This window comes from Erpetoichthys calabaricus, chromosome 9 (assembly GCF_900747795.2).
Source record: "Erpetoichthys calabaricus chromosome 9, fErpCal1.3, whole genome shotgun sequence".
In the NCBI taxonomy this organism is placed as follows: Eukaryota; Metazoa; Chordata; class Cladistia; order Polypteriformes; family Polypteridae; genus Erpetoichthys; species Erpetoichthys calabaricus.
The window spans coordinates 13,781,982-13,805,207 of NC_041402.2; the positions used below are offsets into that span (position 1 = coordinate 13,781,982).

At 35.7% G+C, this 23,226-nt stretch overlaps 1 protein-coding gene across 6 annotated transcripts in view; it reads left to right on the forward strand.

Moving 5' to 3' along the window:
* dennd1a (DENN/MADD domain containing 1A) overlaps positions 1-23,226 on the forward strand; it is a 1,314,459-nt gene that overhangs the window by 814,929 nt on the left and 476,304 nt on the right. For all 6 annotated transcript variants that reach the window (XM_051931936.1, XM_051931935.1, XM_028809158.2 and 3 more), the window contains exon 12: positions 5,801-5,902. In XM_051931936.1, coding sequence (XP_051787896.1) covers positions 5,801-5,902 — 102 coding nt within the window. The remainder of the gene's footprint in view (positions 1-5,800; positions 5,903-23,226) is intronic.

Genomic DNA, 23,226 nt, shown 5'->3' on the forward strand with positions numbered 1-23,226 from the left:
TTCTGATGTTCTAATATATTCCAGCATTCCATGATCCTCTGTTGGAATAGTCAGGTAAAAAAAAAAAAAGTAAATTTTGAATGGAGGCTGATTAAAAACCAAATTCATGGTATAGAATATACTAAGCATGATGGGACATCACTGTGCTTATTGCTCTCATGCTGTTCATCCTCTATTTCACAGCAGCTTTTGCGGAGTGTTGCTATTGGTCATCACATACCTGACAATATATAAAAACCTGAATACAGGTTTTGATGTTTACTTTTAACAATTCGGATAAACTTAAACAGTAATGTATGTAGTAGACATTTTAAAAATAGTATTTATAGCTGGTTTCTAATGTGTATATTGTGAAAAAAAACAAGTAGAAGAGAATTGGATGATGGAATCTATACATATATAAAATGATAAGAATTGAGTCTGTCTATTATGAGATTACGCTTGAATCACAGGGTCCAGAACCTTGATCTTAATTTAAAGCTCATGATTTAATGCATGCTACTGAAGGAAAAAATGTGGCTTATAGCATCCTCCATGAAATTATTAAGGTTCACATTGTTGATGCAGCAGGATAATGACCCTCAACATCGAAGTTATTCTAGTACAGAATGACTTCAGATAAAGAAAATCCGCCTTTTGTAATGGCCCAGTCAGAGCTAAGACCTTGTTCTGATAGAGAGTCTGTGAAATGAGCTCAAGATAACAATTCATATCAGAAATTCTAAGAATAAGGCTTAGCTGAAGCAGTTATGTAAAGAAGTACGGTCCAGAATTCTTCGAAAATGTTGTTGAATTTTGATCTGTAGCTATCTGAAATGCTTGTTTGAGGTTATTGCTGCTAAAGGAGGTTTGACCAGCTATTAACACTAGATTCCCTGAAGCCTACGAAAAAACTTATAATCCCGGGTCACCTTAAATTCCATCACACCTCTCCAATAGTGTCTTTTGTTTTGTTGATCAGCACAAGCAGCCAGCAGCCTTCTATCCCATCCCCCCCACCGCCACTGCTCAGCTCGAGTCTTTTTATCTGGGTGAGAGTCACCTGCAGTTGTAGAGAGTAAATAATATATTGTTATTTGAAACACACGCATTTCATGTGTGTTCCGTGTCTGCAATGATCTGTGCAAATATTGGATGACAGGAAATGCGAGGCAAGAAATGTTAAACATATAGCTAAAACAGAAACTTTTCATTTTAGAGTACTAATGACAAAATTTTGACATGAAATGTATAATGTGTGATGACTGAAGTCCAAATATCAAATAAACACTTTCACAAAAGGTACAAGTAATACAAAACAAGTGCGCTTTTATTCAAGAATATAACAGAAGAAAAAGAAATCGGGATAGGGTACGATGCTGACACGACCACTTGGGTGGTGCAGTGGTAAGAACTGCTAACTCATAATCAAGAAGTTGTTGGTTCAAGTCCAGGCACTTCCTAGATTTACCATTTTGAGTAGTGAATCTGCTCTTATTATTACTATTATAGAGTAAAAACTTACATTTGATTTGAGTCTGTAACAGCCAGTGTAAGGTTTTACTTTATTTGTCTACAGCACATTGTGAATGTTTGGTGGGTTTGTTCGATAAAGACATGAAAGATTATAATCAAGGGTGTGTTATTAGTTTAAGGATATTGTGTTTGTTTATATTTCTGACTTAGATGAACATCAAATCACATTTTATGACAATACAGAAAGTCAGGTTATTCAAATAGGACCATACACTTTTTCTTGCAGTTGTACATTTGATCAAGTCATTTCTATAGTTCTATGAATGGAAGATGTTGTCTTATTTTGTGATGTCCTTCTTCATTAGTGTGTGGAACTAGAGTATCCATCCATCCATTTTCCAACCCACTGAATCTGAACACAGGGTCACGGGGGTCTGCTGGAGCATTACAAAAGCAGCTTATTTTCTTTCAAAGCTATACTGTATTTTCATTCTGGAAAAATAGCTTTTAATGGTGATTGATGGACGGTCATCTAGCCATTTCCCAAGTCCCCACAAACTAGGACTTTTTTTTTAATGAAGGTAATGGCTTCCCATTTTGAGATCCCTTCTTACTGTTTACGTCACCAATTAACAGCATTTTGTTATGGAAAACTGAACTGTTGCCTTCTTATCTCAAACAGAGGTGAGACACATGACATAATCACCAGCAAGCTATTTAAGATATCTCTTGGACATGCATATTAACCTCATATTGTGATTTCAGTGTAAAAGAAAATTTTGTATATGGCGTTGTGTGTGTATTTTTTTTTAATCAGGGCTTTTTTCTCAGTGTAAAATGATCACATTTACCAGATTAAAAATTTAAGTTTACTTCCACTCATTTATTGAAGATCCACCTATTCATCCATTGATGACCAAATTTTCCCAATTCTGATTAGTAGGTAGGTGAAAGCAATCCCGACAACATCAAGCTCAAGACAGGAAGAGGACACTCATATATTGCATGGCACATTAACAGTAGGCTATTTACTAAGCTAGTTATCATAGCAAATATATTTTTCTGGATATTAGTGGAAAATCCTTTATATAAGAAATTAAAATCCACAATCTAAGCAGACTGAGAAAGTATGTAAAGTGGGCCTCTGCCACATGTACTGCTGTTTTCTCAGTGCATATCAGTTATCAAACACTTAACAGCTTCTGAGAGAGATCTCTATAGCAATGTACAAAGTACATGCATTTAGTTACATTATATGTGTATTTTAGTTACATTGCATCCACATAAACTCCATTGAATAACTTGGCTGTTTCTGGGGTTATACTAATGAAAGAAAATTATATACCTTGGGCAAGCAAATCAGTGATAGCCAAGGGCTAAACAGTGTTTGTCATTAAAAAAGATCTGGATAGCCTGGAGCTAAATCAGACCTGGTCGAATATTAATCGAGAGTGTGGTTATCTGAATATGAAGCTTGCTTTAATGTTCATTTTGTTTGCATGGTGATTGACAAATATTTTTCTTAAAATGGTACATGTATGCCTGTGTATATGTCTATATATCTATATATCTTTATTTTTGTGTTTGTGTATATATATATATAGTATATACACACACATATTACGTACTGACCAAAATGATCACACTCCAGACACAAGTCCTCTTACACAGTCATTGGTTCAAATAAAGTGAATTTTATTACACAGAAATTCCTTTTGCAGGTTCTAACTCCAAAACAAGTATTTACAAACACAATTCCAATAATGATTTTCCTCTACTCTCTTCCACGAAAGCCTTGTCCTCTACCTCCTGACTTCAGTTCGCATGGATGAGATCGAGTGACTGTTTTATGCCGCACAATTACACCCTGGAAGCACTTTCTGGTCCGGCAGAACCTCTTGAAAGTGTGTGAGTCCTCTCCCCACAGGGATGTTTCAGGACTATAATTCCCAAGGTCCTCTGCAGGTTTGCAAATGGGAACTCACCCTGAGGAATGCTGCCATTGGGCATACTGGTGGACTACATGTCTCTAAGAGACCTTCTTTCACTGTCCTTCCATTATATCTTTACTTCCAGAAATGGTACCTGCAACCAACCCAGCCGGGATGACTGTGCATCCAGATCCTTCCTTTATGACATCCCATCTTAGTAAGGAACCACCTTTCATTCTGGTGGGGTTGCCAGCCCATTCACCTTGGTACCTTCAATAAATATGTGTATATTGTACATCTGATTAGCAGTTACTGACCATCAGAGGATGCTACCATATTAGCTGGAGGTTAGTCAATACCCTGTAGGTCATAATTTAAGTCCTGTTGCAAGGTTTGAGGTTCCCTAGACTGCCAGGGGGTGATGTGTTTTAGCCTCACAAGCGTACTGTTGAGGACAACCAATCTGCCCCTCTCCTTTACACTTGTGTAGGGAGGATAACTTGCAAGAATCTTAACATGCTGCTAGGGAACTCATTCAACACCAGAGACTGGTGATGTGAGCTGGACCGTGGTAGTGCTTAAGGCAGGGCACCCAGAAGGTTGTTGGGGCACAGTGTAAAAGGAAATGGCTTCTCTTTGATCAAAGAGTTTTTAGAGTTGGGAGGCCGCTGGCTACAAGAGCTCAGCTGGTCAGAAGAAGGAAGGAGGGCCAAAGTACTGGAAGGTTAACAGGGAAAATATGTGGCAGAGTAGCTAGGGGTTACTACTGCTTAGCTAGGCCCTGGGAAGTTTGCTGTTCCCTCGTGTTACTTATTTATTAATGCTTTCTTTTTTGTGTGTGTATTTTTATATATGTATATATATATAGACTATATATCATTCATGGATTCTTGTATTTGTGTTTGCTGTTGTAAGACACTCTTCCCCAAGTAGCCACAACACACACATACACACTCACACACATATATATAAATGCATATATATGTATATATATTTATCCTGAAATGGTAGAAATGATCAGATGTAGCCATTTGGCATTCTTGGCCCAAACAAAACATTTAATTTAAACTGTCATTCAGATTGAACTTCTAGAGTTGTGCTAAGCCAATGCTTTTATTTTCAGTTATGTTTTGAACCATTGCCTAAGGCTTGTTCACCCATGAGGAAAAACCTTGAATTTATGCTGAACAATAACAATGTGACCTGTGTATTGTCCTTTATTAAAATGGATCAACCTTATATGTGGTCTTTTATTTGACAGTGGAGCTATTCTTGGAGTTCAGCCTTTTCACTTCTGGTTTAAGTTGTGCAATTGAGTTAAACTGTATGTAGTTATGGACAGCAGAGCTTATGTGAAATTTAGGTCATAAAACAAAAGTTTATTGTTTAAAGCTTTTCTGATCATTTTTTATTGAAATACAAAACACCCAGGTGCTACATGATAACCATATAACCAGAACATGTTTTGAAAGGCATACTAAAAATTGAAATGTATTCAAGATTAGAGAGAGTATGGAGAATAAACCTAACCTAATAACCAAACTGAAACCACAGTTTTCACCAGAACTACATTGGCACATAACTCAGAAAAACGAATATTACGAATGTTATGAATAATGTGTATTCCAAGTTGAAACCAGGAAGAAATGAAGTACTTTATACAGAAGCTTACTGCAGTTCAAAATAAACCACTGTGCCTTGTGGTTAAGTGTTTGACCTTTTGGCTCTGAAGAGCAAACTGAATGAGATGTTCAGACTGCTCAGGTATTTGGAAATTGAGTGCAATACACAGAGACTGAATGTTCATTTGTAAAATGTATGTTTTTTTCTCTTAACACACTTGTTTATGAACAGGAAATTTTGAACGTCTTGTCAAGCAACCTGACTCTCAGCTGCCATCTAATTTTCAACACTTTTTATGTTTTTGCCCCAGTAAATTTGTTCAGATCTGTCTATGGATTCTCTTACAACAGGATGTGGAGGAGAGTCAGAGAGAAATTATTGCAAAGTTTTGTTTTGCTGCTTTTATGTGTTTTGTAACAAGTCAATCCAGTGTAGAATTTTCAGATATTAAAAATGAAATTTCCCTCTCTTGAGCCCAACCCAACTGAAAGTATAATTATAGTCAGCTGTGTGAATATTTGACAGTCTGGCCCTGGCTGACACCAGCAATCTGAACCAAAGAAATCTGACTAACATCAGAGTGAAGTTGTCAGAGCACAGATTTATAGGGGCTTCATCAATCTAGAGCATAATTGACGTTTACCTGTACTTTATAAAGACTAATCTGAAAAGATAGACTTTTATTTCAGTCCAGAACATCATTTACACAACAGACGGGCAGATCTCTGTCAAAAAGGAAGTTGTGCATTTGTAGTTTATTTTATGTCATTTTGGTACTTCTCTTGTTGCAGAAAGTGAAAAGCATGGCTTTGGAAGATGTGGTCATTCTGAACGTGGACACCAACACACTAGAAACTCCATTTGATGATCTTCAAAGTCTCCCTAATGATGTGGTTAGTACCTATTTCTGTTTGTCCATGTCATCCGCATTCAATCTGAAATCAACTAACTGCATTTGTTTTGAACTTTCTTTTTTGCTTTCATGTATTTTGGTTTTGATAAAAAAAAACAAGAGAGGAGAACATGTCCTTTTAAAAGATAATGGACAAAGTGCTCTTCAATTTTGCCAACATTTTGACCATTTTGTTCTACTATTCAGTTCCATTTTGCTGCGGGGATGTGGAGGGGGTGGCCTGTAATTCAGAGTAACAGCTCCCTGTTTTAAAATCCATTACTGCTGTTGTTTTTTTTCTTCCTTCTTCTTTCCAAATTGTTTGTTTTGTTGTTCTGTGTACTTTTGTATTTGCCTGGGTTTTTGTGCAACTACATTTAAAGCTCGCTTGATTCATTTTTGTAAATAATGGGAATGTATTATTGGCTAAATGGTTTTATTTGACTACAGAGACGCATTCTGTTTGTGCCGTATGAGTGCCACCTGCTACTAGAGGAGGCTCTTAATTATCAGATCAAAGAAACGATGGAGGTGGTAAGCGTTCAGGGGCCGGTGCCACCATCGATATACTTTGATCTAAACAGAGTAAAGCAGACAAAAATTAGAAAACAAAAATCTTAATTTTTATTCAATTGCAGTCTTTTTTGTTTTTTTTTTTTATCCTTAACCAGAACTCCCCCCCCCCCCCACCCTGCTTATCTGTTTCTGATAAAACAAAATGTGTTCATACTGCTTGCACTACTTGCTGTAATAAAAGAATAAAGAAGTCCCTTTGAAGTACAACGTGGAAATGTGGAATTGACTTTAAATATATGACTGACTGAATAGGAGTGAAAGCGCTGCATTACTTACCCCCCGTCTTTTTTATTTTTTGATTCAAGCCTGTCTTTTATGGTCTGTCAAAAGGTGACGCTGTTCATGTAATTCTTGTACAAGCATTTTAAATGTTCCTTAAAATTAGATGTTTCTTTACCTGCCTTCTCCCTGTTTGAAGTACCTTTCATATAATTGTTTGCCTGATCGAGTGTCCACTACCGCCCTGGTTCTTGCTAGTCTCACATAAAAGTGAGACTGACATTTGTGGAGCAAGTTCTCTAGGGACCTTTCCAGCTTTTTCCGAAATGCCAGGCTTCCTCTTTTTAACACACGCACACACACACAAAGACGCTTTTTACTGCTTTTCTTTGTTTTTATATGAGAACAATATAATGGAGATTCTTGTCTTATAATTGTTCATGTAATCTCTCATGTCTGTGTATGCTGTTATACGTTAATGTTGAAATCCCTGCAAATCTCATAACAATGCATCTCAAAGAAATCCAGTAAAGCCTTTGTCCCATCAGGGACCTTACTTTGTACACTAATGATGTTCCAACAAAACATGTGAGGGGTCAAGCTGCCCTTTTTTTTTTTTTTTTTTTTTAAAAACTCATCTAAGTTAAAAATAAATAAATAAAATAAAAAAGGGACACATTCAAGCAGTACAGTGTGTACTTTACTTCGGAAGGAGAAGAACAGTTATAATGATTACATTTAGGCATTGTTTAATAATATTCCTGCAGAAATCAAACGAAATAATTTTCAAGTGTCAATGAACAGAATCATGGATTGGAAGTGCTAAATTCTCAGACTTGCACTGATTTCAAAATCACCAGCTCATAATCAAATCATTCATTTGTATATGACCTAACTATCAAATTCATATGAGCTTGTTGGACATCCCATTTTAAAACCCTGAAAATCAGCTGCTCCACACCACTATTGCTCTTCCACCAAACTCTACAGTAGGCACTATGCATTCCAGGAGGTAGCATTCTCCTGGCATCTGCTAAACCCAGATTCATTTGTTACAGTGGTTAATTCCTCATTCCAGAGAACACATTTCCATTTCTCCAGAATCCAATGGTGGTGCACTTTACAATACTCCAGCCGACGCTTGGCTTTGCGTATAGTAATCTTAGGCTTGTGTGCAGCTGCCTGGTGTTTTAATCCCATTTGTGGAAGCTTAGGATGCTTAGTTGTTTTGCTGATGTTGCTTCAAGAGGCAGTTTGGAATTCTGTTGTGAGTGATGTCACAGAGGGATAGGCTATTTGTACATGGTAAGTGCTTCAGCACTTAAATTGTCTCTACTCGACTGTAGCAATGTAAGGCTTCAATGTTCTAACACAACGGGATGCTCTAATCAACATGGGGTTTTTTCAGACACTGGTGGTAAACAACTGGAATTTGTTGTCACATGCAAAAGCTCTCCACAATGTGGCACCAGGTATTGATAACATGTGCTTTTCAAAAGTGATCCCTGTAAGAGAACTTATCTCAACGTTCTTCTGAAGTCTCCCTTCACTTTGTCTCAGGCAGAAATCAGTCTTGTCACTGGAGGTGAAACAGCACCACTGCACTTTGCACTGTAGTTTGTCTTGATAAATGCATATTGTCTGTATCAAGGTGTAAGAGGGCAGCATTGCTTTGGATCTTAGAAGTCGAGGTTAACATCACATAGGCAGTTCATGATAGAACATAACAAATTTGACAAACAAGAGGAGACCATTCAGTGCATCAAGCTTGTCTAATGGCAAAGCTGTCTCAATATCTCCTCCAGGTGCTTCCTAAAGACTATGTGTTCTGCTTCAACTTCATGACTCCATAGTTTACTCTAGATTTGACTGTCTGTCTTCTGACACCGATGGATATTGCAGAACGGGTTGGATTAGTTTGTTAAGGTGCAGTCAGTAAACTTCATCCAGTGATTGTTTTGATCTTGTGTGCCTGCACGTCTGTAAAAGCATATTACACAGTGAAGGCTTTACGTCCAGTCAACCCCTGCAGCATCACAGAATTTCCATCACACATCTGAATATTGTGATACCTCACAATCTCTGACAGCGGTTGAAATGGCATAGGTCTAGCTAGCAAAACCGATTTTCTGGAGAAAAAGTATTCATCACTCCACCACAGTTTTTCACAGAGACAATGGCCAAGTCTTCCTCCATAACCCATGCAATCAGTTTAGCCTCTTTATAGATTTCTTGCTACGCCTTTAATCATTTTTAAAGATACCAGCATAACGCACACCAAATTTTTGAAATTTTGACAACACGTTCATGATATAGCTATGTTCATTTTAGCTGGCATAATTACCCAGTGGGGCAGTTGGATTTTTTTTACTTTGCTTGCTCCTTGGCATCTTTCTTAATTTGCCCCTCCCTTATTATTTGAATATAATATTGAATATAAAGTAAAATTTAAGGCAAGTACTAAAAGTGCCAGAGAGTTGGCCGAGTTTTGGCTATCAAATGAAAACGCCATCAACAGACACTTGGACATAATTCCAGCATATGCTAACTTAAGAAGAACATGTACAAAATAAATAAACTATACAAATCCCCCCCCCCCCAAACACACACCCCCTCTTGATCATACTGACTTGGTCACCTCCCCTACCAACACTTAATGTGTTGCTATATATTGCCTTTGATTCTTGTAAGCTTAGGAATAAAAACTACTTTATGATACGTGATTCATTTTTTCTCCCTTTGTGGATCTCCAGCCGCAAATATGCAAACCGTATCACAGATCTTCTCTTCCATATATATATATATATATATGTGTGTGTGCATGTGTGTTATTTTTTTCCCTATTGTAAAATTGCAAGTACATTGTGTGTTGATCTTATTATCAGTACAGTATGTATTGATCTTATATATTCATATTTTCACTAACTATTTAGTTGCATGTGTTGCTCAGCAGTGGGAGACAGTGGATGGCTTGTTCTGTTGTCAGCTATTTTACTGGCATCAAGGTGCTCTTTAAGCGACTCTGCCGTTTGGTTTGCCTTTTCAGTGTGCAGGTGTTAGCTTTCCTTTTAAAGCCCTTTATTATACTGCATATTGCCGTGCCACTGTATAACATCACAAACGACTCTTGCAATAAACCCAAAATTCGTTGTGCTTTGGAATGTAATAAATGTTTAAGAGACTTCCTTCCTTTCATTATTTACTTTTACTTCAGTTTTATAACAGTAGTAAGTTGAGATTTATTAGTTTTAATTTCTTGCTTCATTTTTCCACTTTTCAGTTTCACAGACGACATGCCCTTTAGTGAGGGGGGGGGGGAAGCCTGTTGCTCCTCGTCAAGCGTACTGCAGTTGAAATACTCTTGACAAATTTGTGTTTTGTCATCCTACATATAACTTTAGTTGAAGGGTTTTTTATCTTTGTCTGTTGTCATATACAACTCAATATTTATTTTAAACAATTCATTTTATTCTTATATTTTGTAAGAATTAATGAAATTATTCTAAATTATCATTCTCATTTTTGGTACACTGACTGTATCTCTATTTCTTTAGTCTACAGTCATGCCCAAGCACACTATGATTCTGTAAATGGCGATGAAGTAATATCACAGGCAGCCAGTTTTTGTCACAAATGACTTAAGTGTAAAACATCATGTGCGCTGATTCAGACATCAATATTTATACAGATATATTACATCAGGTATAAGTTAAAATTAAAACAGCAGTTTTCAGTACTTATTTTGATTTGAATTTCTTTTTTTTCTGAACATAGAATGTATTCATTAAATCAGATCATTAATATATTTTTTAATTGTATGGATATTATCAAATGGGATTAAAGAAGTATCATACTGTACAATATATTTTGGCATTCATTTATTTTCAGCTAGATATAAATAAAAGACTTTTTGGACACTGGTAAGACCAGCATTGATTTATGGAGCTGAGACGTGGACAGTGAAGGGAGCACTGGAAAAGAAGTTGGATGTGGCAGAAATAAGAATGTTGAGTTAGATGTGTGGAGTTACAAAAAAAAAAAAAGGCAGGATAAGAAATGAGACAATCAGAGGTACAACAAAAGTGGGAGAGAAATCTAAGAAAGGCCAGAAGAATAAGCCGAGGTGGTATGGACATGAGGTGAGTAGAGACAAGGAACATGTGGGTGATGGAAATGGAAGTACTGGGGAAGAGAAAACGAGGGAGGCCAAAGTGAAGGTATATGGCTAAAGTAAAAGAAGGAATAGGGTCTGACTGGGAAGGAGGACCGAGCTGTATGGAGAAAGTTGGTCAAACACATCAATTACACATGAAAATGGGAGAAGATGAAGAAGAGGAACTTTTTGCTGTGTCTTTATATTTGCTGTCTGATTGACAAATAAAGAAATGAAAATTGAAAATAAACTAAAATAATCCATAGAGATAGAAACATTATTCCAATGAGGGGTCTTAATTTTTATGAGAACACTGTACACAGCTTACATGGGAATAGTGTGCTTTGAAAAATAAACATTATTTTTTCTGAAGTCTTGTTTGAAGCTGGTCACTTTACACATGGTTTAAAAGTATCTGAAACAAAACAACCATAGCTAGATACAAATATACACACACGTATACTTTTTTGACACTGGTCAACAGAAAAAGACTCTTTAATGTCAAAGAGAAAAAATATCTCTGCAAAATTATGTAAATTAATTATAAATTACATGAATTACATAAAAAGAAGTAATTAGTGTCAAAAAAGGCAATGTAATGAGACAGTGTATCTAGGCATGTTATTGTGAAAAGACAAAAAGGCTGAGAGATGTAAACATAAACCAGAAATCGTAGTGAGTGCCAGGCTAAAATCAAAAACCAGGAGAGCACAGGCAACCAAACCACAAGGACAATCCAAAAATTGGAAGTTAAAAGGTAAAAAGTAATTCAGAAATCTTAAATAAACATAGCACTTAGCCTACATAAGAAGAATCTAACTATCCCTAAGTTGTTTTTGTTATCCAAATAAGGGATGTTTATGACTGGAATTGTGGCCATAGTTATTCCGGAAGTCTAGTGAAGGTAGAAATGTGGCAGTCCTGGTTAGTGTTGCATAAATAAATGATTTCTAAATGTAAAATTAAAACCCCAAATGGTTAAAAGCCTCAGAAAACAAATAGCGAAATGAACAATAACCCCAAAAGAGACACCAAAACTGTACCATGTACTCTTGAGTGCACCAATCAGGTTTTGTTGGAAATTAGTCATGGAACATGTTAAAAAATTTAGGACATTACAACTGAAAACACAGGAATGCCTATCAGGTCCGTAACCTTGCTAGTCTAACAAGTAATCCATTCTAGAGCCACATTTGCTAAAGTCTAGAATCTTGTGGACCTTGAATTCTTGATGGCCCTTGACCATGCACTGGAGGAGAAGGAATAGACGAAGCAGAGAACCTGCAAGTTTTAAACTGTGTAAGCTGAGAAACATTAAATATGGAATGTGTTCCTAAATGAGTGGTGACCAGAGCAGCTTTTCAGAGGATGGTAAAAGGTCCAATGAATTTGCAATCTTGTTTCCAGGAAGGGCATTGTAAGCATAATGTTATGATTCAAAAGCCACAATTTGTCCAGCCCAAAAAGGGGGGTGAGGTTGATGCTGCTTATCAGTATGGAATGTTTCCGTGACATTACCCTGTGACAACTGGGTCCTAGAAATGGGCAGTAATGCCAAAAAATCAGAAAGGGTTAGGGTAAGTTAATTCACTCCACCTTAAAATCACTGGTTTGAAACCATATTGGCCTTCAGAAGGTGAGCTTTTTAGCGAAAAATTGGATGATGCATTTTGTGAAAATTCAACCAATGATAGAACATCCAACAAATCAATTGAAAAACATTAATAGTGCACCATAAGAAAAGGGAGATATGTGCAAAATAGAGAAGTTCCATCTGTAGGGTAATGGGAGAATACTAGTATTATAACCCCATCCCCAATGCAAAAAAGGATTCTTAATTCATTTATTGCTAATCCACATAATTTAGCAAAATTTTCACTATAATACATCTCTTGTTAATGTATGTGAATTCTTAGAAAGTGTTTGTCTGCGAAACCCTATCTCATCAACCCCAAAGCGAGATTGTTATCAGTGCAAGGTTAAAGTCAAACACCTGAAGATCAAAAAGACAACAAGCTTGCACTCACGTGGCATGTCGATTGCATCACATACATAAATAAGTAACTTTCAGATGTAAAAATGAAATCCAAATGGTGAAAACCTCAGAAAACAAATTAATAATAACCCCAAACAATGTGTAATAATTACAATCAAACTAAAACCATTGTGATTCAGTGTTGTATAACAATAAAATGTGAAAATTCCCAAGGGGGTTTGAGTATGTTTTAAAGGCACAAATATATATGGAGAGAGTTGTATGATGGAAAGCAATTATAAGTTTTTTTTATTATTATTATTGGGTGATGTTATTATAAAAGTGTTTTTTAGAATCTTATTAAATATTCAGGTCAACAATCTAAAATACTCAAAAGGCCATCTTTCCTATTTATTTATTTTTATTTTCATTAAATGAGACCGTGTTCTTGTTTTCTTAGTTGACACTCTTAATACGTAATTACATAAATAAGCAAAGTTAAAAACATGCCTTGAGAATTCCAATTTGTTCACAGTGAATATTTGCCAAACTTGATGATCCCATAGTGGTTTTTACCAGAGTGGAATGGTTTAACTGGCATGTAGAAAGCTGAGTAATGGTCTCAGTGTGTTTTAAATGGGATTCTGTGTATGATACAGTGGTGAAATAGTTTGTTTTTAAATGTGTTTAGAGTTTGACATCAAATTAAAAAATAATGGCAAGCATATTTAATAATATTTTTATATACTGCCTTTCAGAGTAGTCATAAACAATTGCAAGTATAGAACAAACAGGATTACGACTGTATAGCAAAATGATATATGAACTGTTAAACACAACATATAATTCACATTCAGGATTAACTACAGATAGTTACTGAAGCTTGGTGTGTATTTTAAGAATGTGCAGGAGATCAATGAACTAAATGCTCAAAAGGAGGCAATGACAGTATGGACTGATTAACTGCACAAGATGGGTAGCTTCGGTATGGCAGATGCAGATGAATCACTTATGAAATAATTACATATAGACGTGGCAGGTCTATCAGGTAACAACAAAATGGAGTTTTGCCTTCAAAGAAAATTTTGCATTTTATGGTTGAATGTGTTAAACAGATAAAGTATGGGAACAGTTCAACTAAATATCATGAACATACAAGAAAATTTAAATCAGATGTTGTTTTGATGTCCCCTAATAAAATATTTTTGTTGATAATTAGTAGATTGATAGACAGACAGACAGAGATTAACATTAATTTATTTATCCCAAGAGGAAATTGCAGATAATGCAGGAAATCAGATAAATTATAAATATTTTTCATGACATTCTCCATTATAATAAAAGGATATGTATCTTTCTGTGTATCTGTCCTGTTACTATGTCTCTGTTATTGAAACAGATGATGCATCTCAAACATTTTTAGTAATAAAATGCATTGATTCTGTCATTCTAACAGATGGTGCATCACATACATTATCACTGCTTTTACATACCAAATGACATTGCATGGTGCACTGCAAATGTTAACGCTGAGGTCTGTATTGATTACTTGGATTTCAACACGTCTTAGATTGGTAGCACAGCTAGTCCAACTTAATTAAAGGGTACATGTCTGTCTTTGTGTCTGTCCAGTTGCTATTTCTCAGTGATTCCAAGACAGTGTATCAAAAATATTTAGAGTGATTAAATGCATTGAATCTGTCATTTCAAAAGATGGTGCATCACAAACATTAACACTGCTTTTACTAATCCCATACCAAATGACATATAACAGATATGAATGTAATGCATAGTGCACTGCAAATATTAACTGTGATGTCTGCATTGATTAATTAGATTTCATCCTGACAGGTAGTACAGCTAGTATATTATATCTTAGGGTTCCAGCTCATGGAAGGTTTTAAAAGTACTTGATACTTTTAATTCATCTCAACTACCAATGAGACATTTTTGCTTCCATGTAGTTCAAATCAATGAGTGGTAAGGCTTTTAATGTCTTCTTTCTCATATTAAACCTTATGTTACTCCATCACAAGACACGTTACAGTAAAAGCAAGAATGTAATTCACAATACCAAGAAACAATTTCTTTATTCCTTGCTTGGTAAGATTTTTTTTGCCTTCTGCTGAGAAACAAATATTATAATACATCTATATACTATATATATATATATATATATATATATACTATATATATATATATATATATATATATATATATATATATATATATGGAAAATTTCTGATTCACTCTATAGTCAGTCCTGCAATTGTAAAATTGTGGTACAAGTTCTAGTATGCATTTATGATTTTTAAGAAAGTAATTAAACTGTAGTGTTTTTAATAGTACAAGACCAGGTATTCAGGTCCCCACAGCAGTGAACGTCATGTGGTACACCAATAAGAGTAAACCCAGTCATGCGAGTGTACTTTTACATGCACCTTTATTTTGTTATGAATGATATAGTACATGAAGCTGCCAAAGTAAGCACCTTCCACATACAACAGCTTTTTTTTTTCTGTGTTTGATGCTTTCAAAAGAAACCAGCTTTATGAGAACAGTCAGGTCAGTGTGGCTGAACCTAAATCAGTTTAGCCGTAATGACTTACATTAACTCCAGATTCCGGAAACAGGGCAGAAGATTTTGTTCAGATAAGATAAGACAAGTCGAAGAGAAGTGAACGACTGCTGAGACTAGAGGATATCACAGGGCAGTAAACCACATATGGGAACGATAAAGAAAATGTTTTGATGGCTACTTTAAATTTTGTCACATCAGTAAACGGTTAGTTTGAACTCAACTCCCTGATAAATACCTCATGTCTTGTTGCTAACTCAGATAACTTTTAAACAAATTACTATTTGTACATATCAGTGCTGTGAAAAGACAGCTTATTCATTTGAGTAATAGTCTTGCTGTAGGCAAATTTATCTTTAAATATTGCTTAGGTCATTTCAGTGTACTGGATAACTAAATTATGTACATCATAACTGTACAATTTCTTATCTTGTAGCTATGACATACTGTTAGTATGTTTCAAACACATGGGATTTTTTTATGGTTAATGTGATCTTTTAGCAAATTAATTTCAATAAATATTCAGATATTTAAAAAATTTTATATGCACCTTATTGTTTTAGGCACTATCTGTCAACCAGTAGAAACATAAGAGGGAGACTAATTGTAAGATGCATTGTGTCAGCTCTTTAAAGTGGGGATATCAAAATACTGTAATAAAAAGAAAATCAGAATTATGATTTTTTTTTTCCATTTGTTTTAAAGAGAAGGTCTTAGTATTAAACAATAGTCAGGGATTTCAGGAACAGATTTAGAGGCAAAATTATACTTTCAGGGCACCAGAAAAGCATTTAGAAAAACTACTCCAAGTACTCTTGTGGGATCGAAAAAAAAAACTCTTGTGAATGGGTCTGGGTATAAGATAACCATTCAAATAATAAAGTGACCATATAAATAAAGTGTAAAAACAGATCTGGAGAATACTTCAGGTTTGCATTGTACATCTGGAGTAACTCAATGCCAAAATTAGTTTTGGGTAAAACAAACAAATGTTCTTTGACAATTGAATATTAGCTTCTCCATTCAAATCAGACTTTTTTTTTTAAATAAATCTGAATTATACTCAAATAAAGGCATTCATTCTGACAGCCCTATTAAGCATCTCTGTACGTTATTTGACCATTTTGGGCTTGAGATTTGTATTGATGCATGTGTGTATGTATGTGCCTGAAACTCGCTAGTTCATGGTAAGTGTGGTGTACTTAATTTGGCTTTCACGAAAAAAAAAATTAAAATTAAAAACTCTTTGAAAATGTTTCTAGTAAAAACTGAAGAAAGTTTAAAAGGTTGTGACATTCCATTCAAAGCTAATTTTCTGTTTTTCCGTCCTTTTCTGGTCTCGTTGTTTATTTACTGCAAAGAACATCTTTTCCATTTACAGCACTTTGATTTTTTCAGAAAAAAGGCATACAATTAAAATGATTGAAAACAAGATTATCTAATGCTTTTGTCTTTTTTTCTTCTTTTTTCAATTCTCAAAACATTTTAGTGTAGAACATGGCCTGGTGATGAAGTGGTGGAACTGCTCCCTCTCAGTAAGGAGGCCAGAGTTCACATCCCAGGTCCCCCCTACATTGAGCTTGCTTGTTCTCCCATGACTCACTGGGTTTCCTCGGAGTCCTCTGGTTTCAAAGAAGTGCAGGCGCCCTTTCTCGATATTGTTCCTGCCTTGCGAACTATGCCTGCTGGGATAGGCTCCAACTCTCCCATGAACCTGCACAGAAATATATTGGGTTTGGAACATGGATGGCTGGGTTGATTTTAGAATAGAGTGGTTGACATGGGGATACTTATTTGACCCTCAGTCTTCTCCACTTAATGGATGTTTACTCCTGTCAAACCACTGATGTTGCCTTTGTTTTGATGCCTGAGTCAATTAATTTTCTTTTGTTGTTTTGCATCATTAACAATGTTTTACTCAAGCAACCAACAGTGCAGTGCAACAAAGGGTGGTTTAAAAGGAAAACAAATACAGCTTAATGGGTAAGAAATATTATCACTGTTACTAGGCAAAGGAAAATTCCTGTAATCCTGTCAAATCGGGTACTAAGCGACCAGTTTATTAGGCGCACTTACCTAGTAACACGACCTGTCAGAAATGGCCTGACTGTGTCCCATGCTTTTCTTTTTTCTTGATTTAATTAAAATCAAATAACATTCCATACAAATAACTCAAGTTTTACAAAAAAAAAGGTTCAAAACAAATCAACCCCCACCACTGAGAAAGAGAGCTAGGCCAGCAGAGTAAAAATAAATAAATAGATAAATTAATAAAGATATATGGAGTAAAAGACAGGAGACAACCTGCTTCCTCAATTTAAATGTTTATTCTAAAATGTTATTGATTAGATCCTGCTAGGTTTTGAAAAAGTTTTATACAGATCCTCTAAGTGCGTATTTGATTTTTTCCAGTTTCAAATAGTATATAACATCAGTTACCCACTGACTCAGAATAGGAGAGATAGGATTCTTTCAGTTGAGCAAGATAAGTCTACATGCCAATAGTGTAGTAAAGGCAACTACAGTTTGTTTGTCCTTCTCCACCTTAAGCCCCTTTGGAAGTACCCCAAACACAGCAATTAGTGGGTTAGGAGGGATTGTGACACCGAGGCTGTCTGAAAGGCATCTATCTATCTATCTATCTATCTATCTATCTATCTATCTATCTATCTATCTATCTATCTATCTATCCATCTATCCATCTATCCATCTATCCATCTATCCATCTATCCATCTATCTATCTATCTATCTATCTATCTATCTATCTATCTATCTATCTATCTCTAAAGATTTTGGTCCAGAATGATGTTAATTTAGTGCAGGCCCAATGTGGCCCAGTGAGGCCAGAACTTGATTGCAGCGTTTGCAGGTTGGATCTTGCCCTGGAAACGTTTTGGACAATTTTAAACGAGAGAGATGTGCTCGATATATAATTTTGGGTTTAATAATTCTATGCTTTGCGGATATGCAGCTTAAGTGAATTCTGTGCATTGCTGCTTTCCACTCCTTTTCTGAGATGTTGAGTGAGAGATTCTTTTTCCACTCTACTCTTGGATCTTTGGAAGGTAGGGACTGTAAAATGGTTTTATATATTACAGAAATGCTGTCTGAGTCCTCAAGACTGATCAGTATTTTTCCGACATAGAGGTAGGTGGGAGTTAAATTTCTGTCTCTCTCCGATACACACACATGCATTACATTAGCTTAATTCTGAGTGGGCAGTATATATATATATATATAAAATAAATCAGTGACATAGTTTTAGTGATTATGTACCAAATGTTTTAGTGATGCAGTGTATTTGAATCAGGTGAGGTGTGTGATGGGCATTGCATTTGTAGTCAGGACTCTGGCAGCAGCATTTTTAACCCACTTTTGCAAGCAGAAAATTACAGTCATTGAGCCAGCAGGTAATAAGTGTGTGACAGAAACTGCAATCTGATGAATATTTAAACTTTAAATGTCTGTCAAGTCCTTCTGCTGTTGTAAAATCCTGGTTTGCAATGCTCTTTAAAAACCTCTGTCCACTAAAAATTAAACAAACACATCAGACTGGAGCCAATACGGAGATTGTAACTGGGAGCAGAAGAACTTGGCTGCCACATGGGGAGAGGCTGTGAATACTGTGTGCCTTTAGTATCAGCACATTGCTGTTATTTTTTATTGTTGATCACTGCTTTTCCCAGAGTGAACGTTATATACAAACGTCGTGCGGCCATTCTCATTTACATCTACCAGTGAAGACTTAACAATGACTTTGTTCTTGCTAATGGCCTTTTGTAAGATTGCTCCTTTAGGCTAGTGAGAAAAAAGCAAGCTGTGCATATGGGTGTGATCAGCAGCATCTTACACTTCTTAAGGTACTCATGGGGGTTGCGAAGGCAGCTCACTGCATGCTTTCTGTTATAAGATCTAAAAAAAGACAATGAAGTGAGCAGGTGTAGGCTGGTGTGTTTTTCAATTTTGGTGTCTTGTGATTCACACCATATCATAGTCGGTTCATATTTAAGGCACTGAATGTTCCTCATGACATTTACCACTTAAGGCCAAAAAGAGAAGCTGGGAATGAAGCAAATACTGCAGCACCTTACAAGAGTAACATAATACTCTTAAATCTCTTGAAAAAACTTAAGTTTGCTTAAAATATATTGAAAAGTCAAGCAAAATGACACTTCAGCATTTTCCTTGTGCATGTTTGTTTTTACATTCCAGTCAGTGTTTAATATTTGCAATGATCTTTGCAGTAAATGTCATTGCACGTTGTTTTAAAATTAAACAAGAAAATATTGCTGTGCAACAGGAGGTTACAGAATCATCTGCCACCCAGTTTTACCAGATGAGCCTATATCTATTACCTGTTTTTACCCCAGCATAGTATACATTTTAGGACAGCACAGTGGCACAGTTGATAGCCCTGCTGCATCACGAATTTAGGCTTGCCAATCCAGTAATTGTCAGTGTGGATTTAGCCTGTGCTCCACATGTATGTATGGCTTTTCCTCTAGCTGCTCTGGTTACCCTCCAACATCTTCAGAGACATGCTGTCAGTTAGTGATTTGAAATTGTCACCTGTAGTGTACATGAAGGGGCCCTCCAGTGGACTGGAATCCTATTAAAGGTGGATTCCTGCCTTGCACCCAATGTGGCTGGGTTAGACTCTGGCCCCTTCGAGGTCCTGTATTGGTGTAAGCGAGCTTGAGACTATATACTGTATGTCTGACTGTATGTGTGAACCTACACTTATTATACTAAATTCGTATATGATTTTAAAACAGTTTGTGTTAATAGGCTAACGCAATCCTTGGAATTGGTTAGTATAGCAGAATTCTACAGTTCAAAATAGCCTATGCTGAAGATATGCCAGCTGCGTAACTCTAAATTGTGTGAGTGTGCTTGCGTGTATTCATTCATCCTGAAATGGACCGGTGCCCCATCTAAGGCTGGTTCCCATTCTGCAACTCTGAACTGAAAAAGTTTGGTTAGAAAATGGATGGGTGCAACAAATTTTTATGAACCAACTCTTCTTCCAAAGTCAGTCAGGTTTTTTTTTTTATAGTCTCACCAAGTACTGCGTGTCTAGTCCACAATGTCCATTATTAAAAAAAAAAAAAAAAAGACTAGAAATGAGTAAAAATGATAAACGTAAAGGACATTTATAATTGTTCTACCATCTATGACTGCCAGTAATTGTAGCAGTGTTTATTCAGTCTTATGAACCAATGAAACACCCCTGAGTAATCTCAAACACCATTATGGTGCCCTGAAATTCAGGGACCAGGTATAAAAAGAGTTGTCATTTCTACATGGTGTGACCAAAATGTAGGCAAATACCCTGAAATTGAAAGTCTGAAATGTGCACTTTTATCACAAGTCTGACTAGTCTGATTTGTAATTTTAAACTGGTGAGCAGGAGTGCAAATCAAAGTAAAATGTGTCTTCGTTCCAAACATCATGGAGGGCACTGTAGCCACCTTTTTAAGAGGTCAGCAACACAAGGTGGGCAACAAAAAGCAAGACTGTGGTGAACTGCAACTCTCTCCTTTGCACACCTTTTATTGCTGGTTTTAAACATGTCAGAGTACCACATGGTTTCATTTGTTTTTTGTAAATTGCTCCAAAAAAGGGAATGCTAAAATGTGTGTGTAAAAATATGTTTCTGGTGTTGTGCAAATAGATTATTTTAAATGTCTGCAGTTAATATACAGTATTACTTTGCTGATAATGTGTTCAAAGCAATACAGTCAAAAGCAACATACTGCAGAAAGGCACACTATGCAGACAGTCTCTCTTCTGAGGTGCCTTTCATTTCGACACTCTTAAAAGCAAAAATGAATATAATGAATAGCAATAGATATTAATTTGTGGCAGATGACATTGTAGGCATATCATCAATTTTGAGTCTGTTAAAATATAAATTATTAACCTTTATGTGTATAAATCTTGTTTGCTAGAATGTATGTTCTTGTTTTCTAATGATTGACATGACTATAAGCTAATCATTGTAGCACTTCTCGGCACAAAGTGATGACCTTGGCTATTTTAAACAAAAAGCCCTAATAATGCAGTGCAGCCCGTGAAAGCTAAGGTAGCAAATTATTCCCAAGGGGCCACTATAGGGAAAAATAATAATCCCAAATGTTATATTGCAGCTGGTACATATGAAGCTTGAAAATGAAAATGCATTTGTCACCCTGCATGTTTCTTGTGATGCTACAATTTGTGGGTTGCACAAAAAAAATTGAAATGTGTGCAATAAGTATGCAACTTCAGAATAAAAATACCCCCTGTAGACCTAGCCCTCTGAAACCTGCCATTGCTTTAAAGTAACGAGAGTAAAGGCTATCATTCTGAATTACATCTGAATACTTAACTTTCATTAACTAGAATTTTAAAAAGCAAAAACACAGAAGTCTCTTAACAAGCATCATCGCAGGTCCACTGAAGTAATAAGGCTTCACATAGAAATCTTTGTGATTATTTATTAATTTTTTTTTCCAGCACTCACTGATAACAGTATGTTATAATTTCAGAACTTTGTTGGACACAAGCTCCCATCAGTTTTGAGAAGTACACATTTGTTCCCACTACTTTCTTAACGTAAAGTTAATTTGGTGAATTCAAAAACAGTAATTTGATCCAACCTTTTGATTCACGTATAAATTGCACTAATAAGGTATTGACAATAAAATGGCACTAAATGCTTTGTCATCTGGGTGATGCTGTGGATGTTGTTTCAGTATTTCTGATTACTTTACATACCTGATTTGTCTGTGTTGCATCAGGAAATTTCAGCTAACCTTTAAACTGTTAATAAGCATAAAGGATGTAAGAAGCAATGGTTACATTTTTATTTTGCTGTTAAAGAGAAGCTGACACACAGGGCCTCCATTTTATTCTCAAAGTCATTATAATATTAAACAAACAGCAAGCTATCCAAACAAATTCATCAAATGTTTTGACTAAAAACAATTTTCCTTTTATAAAGTCATTATCTATTCAATTTTATATGGAGATTTTGGAGAAAGCACAACTTAAAATACTGACAAATAGTACTGTTAAAACAAACACGTAATTATGTAGGCAAGTACAAAAAAAGAAAAGCATGCAAGCAAATTTCACTGGCAGGGTCACTAGGGCTCAGGCATTGTAACATTAAGGTATACTAATAAATATATTTGTTTTTTTGCTTCCATTCTTAGCACCCTGCAACTTTTAGTTGGATCATGCAGGTCTATCAATGTTAATTTCAATATTTATTTTGCACATACAGTGGAGCAGAATTTGCATTTTCAAAATTACTAAAGTCATACCTGATCTCTAATCCATACACCGTCTATTCAGAAAGTATTCAGACACCTTCATTTTTTTACATTTTGTTATGTTACAGTCTTATGCTAAAATCATTTTTTTTTCTCTCATCATCTCTCATCTCATGTTCAGCACCTCAGAATGACAAAGAAAAAATAGCATGTTAGAAATGTATTAAAAATAAAAAATTAGACTGAAATATCATATTGACTCAAGATTTCAGTTCCTTTGGAATGACACTTGAAATTTGTCTCAGTTGAATCCAATTCTATTGATCGTCATTAAGATGTTTTTTTACGCCATTTTTGGAGTCCACCTCTGGTCAGTTTAGTTGACTATTATAATCAGGAAAGGCACAAATCTGTCTATAGGGGGTGCCACAGTTGAGCAAAGTCCAAGCCATGAGATCAAATGAATTGTCTGCAGAGCTTAGAGACAGGACATACAGTATTTTGGAAAGGCTACAAAAATTCTACAGCATTGAAGTTTCTCAAGACCACAGTGGATTCCTTAAT